This window comes from Cebus imitator, unplaced genomic scaffold, assembly GCF_001604975.1.
Source record: "Cebus imitator isolate Cc_AM_T3 unplaced genomic scaffold, Cebus_imitator-1.0 Scaffold280, whole genome shotgun sequence".
Lineage (NCBI taxonomy): Eukaryota > Metazoa > Chordata > Mammalia > Primates > Cebidae > Cebus > Cebus imitator.
In genome coordinates, this window is record NW_016107595.1 from 754988 (window position 1) to 761632 (window position 6645).

Sequence of the window (6645 nt, forward strand, 5' to 3'; positions counted from 1 at the left end):
AAAAAAAAAAAAAAAAAAAAAAAAAAAAAAAAAAAAAAACATTAAAAAATAGCTAGGCATGGAGGCTCACACCTGTGGTCTCAGCTATGTGGGAGGCTGAGGTAGGAGGATCACTTGAGCCCAGGAGTTCAAGGCTGCAGTGAGCTGTAATCATGTCACTGCACTCCATCCTGGGTAACAGAATGAGACCGTGTCTCTAAATTTAAAAAATAAAAAATATGGCCAAGTGCAATGGCTCATGCCTGTAATCCCAGCACTTTGGGAGGCTGAGGCGGGCAGATCACCTGAGGTCAGGAGTTCGAGACCAGCCTGGCCAACATGGAAAAACCCTCTCTCCACTAAAAATACAAAAATTAGCCCGGCGTGGTGGCAAGCGCCTGTAATCCCAGCTACTTGGGAGGCTGAGGCAGGAGAATCGCTTGAACCCAGGAGGTGGAGGTTGCAATGAGCTGAGATTGCCCCACTGCCCTCCAGCCTGGGTGACAGAATGAAACTCCATCTCAAAAACAGAAAATAAATAAACAAACAAACAAACATTGGCTGGGCATGGTGGCTTATGCCTGTAATCCCAGCACTTGGGAGGCCAAGGTGGGTGGATCACTTGAAGTCAGGAGTTCAAGAGTAGCCTGGCCAACATGGTAAACCTCATTTCTACTAAAAATACAAAAAGTTAGCTGAGTGTGATGGCAAACGCCTGTAATCCCAGCCACAAAACCTTTCTTGTGAGCCCCTGCAGGTTCAGCTTCAACCTGTCCCTTTAGTACATGGTCTGAGCCCCTTTCATTCACTGACCTCTCTGTCTCTTACCCTAGTGCATCCTCCCAAGGATGCTTCTGACAATCCAATCTGATTATACCTCTTCTCTGAAACCTTCCATAGCTCCCCAGTGCCCTCTGTCTTGAGCCTGACCTACCCAGCCTGATATTCAGTGCCTTTGTGATCTGCTGCCTGTAAGCTCCCTACTCTCATTCCCCACCAGCATCCCCTAACTTGCCTTGTGTAATCCAGTCCTCCCAAACTCAGCCTGCCCTTTCACATCACCAGCTCTTTGCCCATGCTGTTCCCTTGCCCTGGAATGCCACTGTTTTCTAATATATTTTGCCACATAGATGCCTACTTAATTCTGAGGTTCAGTTCCAATGCCTTCGCCTTCAGGAAATGTTCCCTATTCCTCCCAGAAAGGGCGGTGACCTCTGGCTTTTGATTCTCTGAGTCCCAAGCCCTGACCAATGGGCAGATGCGGGTATGCCTGTCTGCCATTGCATCCTCGTTCCCTCCAGCACTGTCTGGAGCATGGGATGAATGAATGGGCTTGTGTCCAAACTGCAGTCTCCCTTCTCCTCTGCCAGGTGGCCCCTCAGCCTCTGTGGTTCTCAGACACAGTTGCAAACCTGCGGAAGCTGAAGGAGTTGCCCTATCACCTACTTCACTCGGGCCGCCTGGAGGAGCTGAAACAGGAGGTCCTGGGTAAGGGCTGTCCCCATCTCAGGGGACCAAGCCTGGTGACCATACCATGCTCCAGCCTTCTGGATCCTGGGGAGGGTGAATGGCAAATGTGGAAATCCTTGGTTCCTTTTAAGGCAGAGGGTCTCATAAGGGACAATTCTACACCGAGGGGATGCCTCACGTATCCACTGATAGTTTTGGTTGTCATGACTAGCGGAGAAGGTGCTACTTGAATCTGATAGGTAGAACCAGGGATGCTGCTCAACACCCTTCAGTGGACAGGGCATCCCACCACAGAGAATAATCTAGCTCCAAATGTTGTTAGCACATAGGGTGAAAACCCCTGCCTTATCATGAGGAACCCTATCTGCCTATTTGTCAATCCATACATCCATTCATCCATCCATCTATTGATCCATTCATCCATCCATCCATCTATCCATCCATTCATCCATTCATCCATCCATCCATCCATCCATCCTTCCATCCATCCATCCATCCATCTATCCATCCACCCATCTATCCATCCATTCATCCATCCATCTATCCATCTATCCATCCATTCATCTATCCATCTATCCATCCATCCATTCATTCATCCATCCATCCATCTATCCATCTCTCCACCCATCTTTCTGTCCATCCATCCGTCTATCCATCCATCCATGCACGTATGCATCCATCTAACCTTCCATCCATCTAACCAGCCATCTGTTTATTCACCCATCCTTTTGTCCATCCATCTATCCATTTATCCACCCATCTTCTGTCTATCCATCCATCCATCCACTCATCCATCCATCTATCAATTTATCCACCCATCTATCTGTGATCTCCTCATTGAGCCACGAGCTGGTTCTAACCATCCATCCATCCATTCATCATTCTGTCTACCCATCCATCTGTCATTCTATCTATCCATCCACCCATCTATGTGTTATCTATTCATTCATCTACCTTTCTGTTCATCCATCATCCATCCATCTACCCACCCATTATTCTATCCATTGACCCACCTATCTTTCTGTTTGTCCATCCATGCATCCATCCACCCAACATTCTGTCTGTCTGTCTGTCTGTCTATCCATCCATCCATTCTCTCATCCCTGTGATTCTCAACCAGAGGAGATTCTGCCCTCCCAGGAGACACTTGACAATGTCTGTGGACATGTTTGATTGTCACACTTGGGGTGGGAGTGCTACTGCTATCTGGTGGGTGGAGGTCAGGGATGCTGCATTACATCCCACAATGCAGAGTTCAGCCCCTTACCACAGAGAATGATCCTGCCCCAGTGTCACTACTGCTGAGCCTGAGATGCCCTGGAGGAGAGGGAGAGATGATTCTCCATCTCCCAGGATGAACCGGAGGGAGGTAAGCACTTCCTACCTCCTCCTGCCTTCTCTCCCTCAGGCAGCATGAGCTGGATTTCCTGCCGGGGAATCTCTGGGAGCATCGAAGACCTGCTGGACGACTTTGACCTCTGTGCCCCTCACCTGGACTCTCCTGAGGTCGGCCTGGTCCGTGAAGCCCTCCAGCTCTGCCGCCCGGCTGTGGAGCTCCGAGGCATGGGTGAGTCCGGATGGCCTGGACGGGAGTGACCAGGATGGGCATTGACTTCTAGAAACATACTCTCATTGAATCATGAGCTGGATTTTCATCAACCCTCATACGTTCGCTGCCTAAACATGTGGGTTTTTCCCCAGCACTGCTTCTAGAATTTTTTTTCTTTGACACGTGGTATTGCTGTGTCACCCAGGCTGGAGCGCAGTGGTGCAATCATAGCTCACTGTAGCCTCAAACTCCTGGGTTCAAATGATCCTCCCACCTCAGCCTCCCGAGTGGCTAGGACCACAGTGCCTTGCTAATTTTTCTGTTTTTTGTAGAGACAGGGTCTCACCATGTTGCCCAGGCTAGTCTCGAGCTCCAGGACTCAAGTGATCTTCTTGCCTCGACCTCACAGAGTGCTAGGATTATAGACATGAGCCTCGGAGCCTGGCCTAGAATTTTAAATCGAGCCTGGGAGAACTTTGGAATGAAAACTACCAAAGCAGTGCCCATCCTGTCACCGTGGGCTGAGACTTTTCTTTAGAAAGTGCCAGATAGGAACTATTTCAAGAAAACTCGAGGAAATTATCTAGGTACATGTATGATAAGAGAGAAAACAAAGTTCCCACATACTTTTATTGATGACATTCAAAATGTAATAATAACCGAGTAAAACTTGGGGGTTCACAGTTGGTTTTTGCTATTATCTGGTCCACTGCAAACACGTGGCTGTAAAAATTATTCTCAGGCTGAGCATGATGGCTTATGCCTGTAGTCCCAGCTACTTGGGAGGCTGAGGTAGGAGGATCACTTAAGCCTGGGAGGTTGAGTCTGCAGTAAACTGTGATTGCTGCACTATATTCCAGCCTGAGTGACAGAGGGAGACACTGTCTCAAAACAAACAAACAAAAAAACAAAACCTGTCCCTAACTCTCAGATGACATGGGCTGGGTCTGGCCCTCAGGTTACAACTTGCCACTCCCTGCCTTAGAGCTTGAAGAATCTCTCCAAGTCTTCAGATGTCCTGGACATGAGGATGTTCTGTTTGGTTTTGTTTCAATTATAGCAAAACACATGTCTTAACCATTTTTTTTTCTTTGAGACAAGATCTTGCTTCGTTGCCCAGGCTGGAGCACAGTGACATGAGCTCAGCTCACTGTAACCGCCGCCTGTCAGGCTTAAGCAATCCTCCCACCTCAGCCTCCCGAGTAGCTAGGACTACAGGCACACACCATCGTGCCTGGCTAATTTTTGTATATTTTGTAGAGATGGGATTTTGCCACGTTTCCCAGGTAGGTCTTGAACTGGACGAAAGCAGTTCTCCTGCCTCAGCCTCCTAAAGTGCTAGGATGGCAGGCATGAACCACTGTGCCTAGCCCCCAGCTTAGCCATTTTTATGTGTGCAGTTCAGTGATTAAATATATTAATAATGTGAAGCGATCACCACCATTCATCTCCAGAACTTGTTAATCTTCCTGAAGTGAAACTGTCTTCAATAAACACTCACTTCCTGTACTATGTTTTCACGCTGCTGTAAAGAAATACCCAAGACTGGGTAATTTATAAAGGAAAGAGGTTTAATTGACTCACAGTCCCACATGGCTGGGAAGGCCTCAGGAAACTTACAATCATGGTGGAAGGGAAAGAGGCGTGTCTTCTGTGGCAGCAGGTGAGAGGGGGAGCAGGAGCATGGAATGCTGCTTTATAAAACCATCGGATGGTCAGGTGTGGTGGCTTACGCCCATAATCCTCGCACTCTAGGGGACTGAGGCATGCAGATCACTTGAGGTCAGGAGTTTGACACCAGCCTGGCCAACATGATGAAACCCCATCTCTAGTAAAAATAGAAAAATTAGTCGGGTATGGTAACACATGCCTGTAGTCCCAGCTACTCGGGAGGCTGAGGTGGGAAAATTGCTTGAACACGGGAAGCAGAGGTTGCAGTGAGCTGAGATCACACCACTGCACTGTAGCCTGGGTGACACAGTGAGACTCTGTCTCCGAAAAACCCCCCAAACCATCAGATCTCATGAAAACTCACTATCATGAGAACAGCATGAGGGAACCCATGCCCATGATCCAATCACCTCCTATCTGGTCCCTCCCTTCAACGCATGGGGATTATGGGGATTACAATTCAAGATGAGATTTGGGTGGGGACACAGAGCCTAACCACAACACCCCCCATTCTCCCTTCACCCCAGTCCCTGGCAAGCACCATGCTATTTTTTGTCTCCATAAGTTTGACCACTTTAAGTATTTCATATAATTGGCATTTTACAGTATTTGTCCTTTATTCTCTGATTTCTGTTACTGAGCAGAACGTCCTCAAGTTTCATCCACATTGTAGCATGTGAAGAAATTTCCTTCTTTTTTTTTTTTTAAACGCTGCAAAGTCTTGCTCTGTCACCTAGTGGCATGATCTCGGCTCACTGCAATCTCCACCTCCTGGGTTCAAGCGATTGTCCTGCCTCAGCCTCTAGAGTAGCTGGGATTACAGGCATGTGCCACCATGCCCAGCTAATTTTTGTATTTTTTTTTAGTAGAGATAGGGTTTTGCTATGTTAGCCAGGTTGGTCTTGAACTCCTGACCTCACATGATGTGTCCACCTTGGCCTCCCAAAGTGCTGAGATTACAGGCATGAGCTACCATGCCCTTCCTTTTTAGGGCTGAATAATATTACATTGCGTGAATATGCAACATTTTGTTTATCCATTCATCTGTCTGTTGACATTTGTGTTGTTTCTACCTTTTGGCCATTGTGAACTAGCCAGATCACATGGCAATTTTGTGTTTAACTTTTTGAGGAACCACAACAGCTGCACCATTTTACAATCAAACTATGGGAGACAACAAATGAAATCTTTTTCTCTACGCTTTTATGTTCAGTGATAGGGGCCTGTGAATGAAACTAACAAAAGACAGCTCAACAGGAGAAAGGGCTCACACATTTTAATTTTATATGCATAGAAGCTTCATAGAAGATAAGCGAAAACTCAAAGGAGTGCTTAGACCTGGGGCCTTACATACCATTTTAACAAAGAGCAATAAATTGTGAGGTGAATTCACAAAGGAAGGGGGAGTATTAAAGATGCTTAATTCTTGGTATCTAATGTGCTTCCCCATCGACGTGAATAGCATGTTAAAAAGGATGACCAGTGGTCTGTGATTCCTATGCAGAGCTTCTAATCCTGGCTCTGCAAAGCATCCTTGAACTGTCTGCTTCTCTTTATCCTCATGACCATCAGCCCAGGGCCAGTCCTGCTGTCTCTCCTCCAGACCCTTGCCAAAGCATCCTCGAGGCTTTGGGTTCATTCTTACCCTTTGGTTTATTTTCCATACAGCACCCAGAAGAATCTTTTGAAAGCCAAATCAGCTGGGCACAGTAACTCACATCTGTAATCTCAGCACTTTGGGTGGCCGAGGTGGGTGGATCACTTGATGCCAGGAGTTTGAGACCAGCCTGGTCAACATTGTGAAACCCCATCTCTACAAAAATTAGCCAGGTGTGGTAGCATGCACCAGTAATCCCAGCTACTCAAGGGGCTGAGGCAGGAGAATTGCTTGAACCTGACAGGCAGAGGTTGCAGTCAACCGGGATCATGTCACTGCACTCCAGCCTTGGTGACAGAGCAAGACTCTATCTTAAAAA

At 47.2% G+C, this 6645-nt stretch overlaps 1 protein-coding gene across 7 annotated transcripts in view; it reads left to right on the forward strand.

Annotated features, from left to right (window-relative positions):
- The window catches only part of NWD1 (NACHT and WD repeat domain containing 1), an 87573-nt gene that overhangs the window by 42205 nt on the left and 38723 nt on the right, over positions 1-6645 (forward strand). For all 7 annotated transcript variants that reach the window (XM_037728741.1, XM_017501203.2, XM_037728742.1 and 4 more), the window contains 2 exons: positions 1350-1467; positions 2858-3016. In XM_037728741.1, the coding sequence (XP_037584669.1) occupies positions 1350-1467; positions 2858-3016 (277 nt within the window). The remainder of the gene's footprint in view (positions 1-1349; positions 1468-2857; positions 3017-6645) is intronic.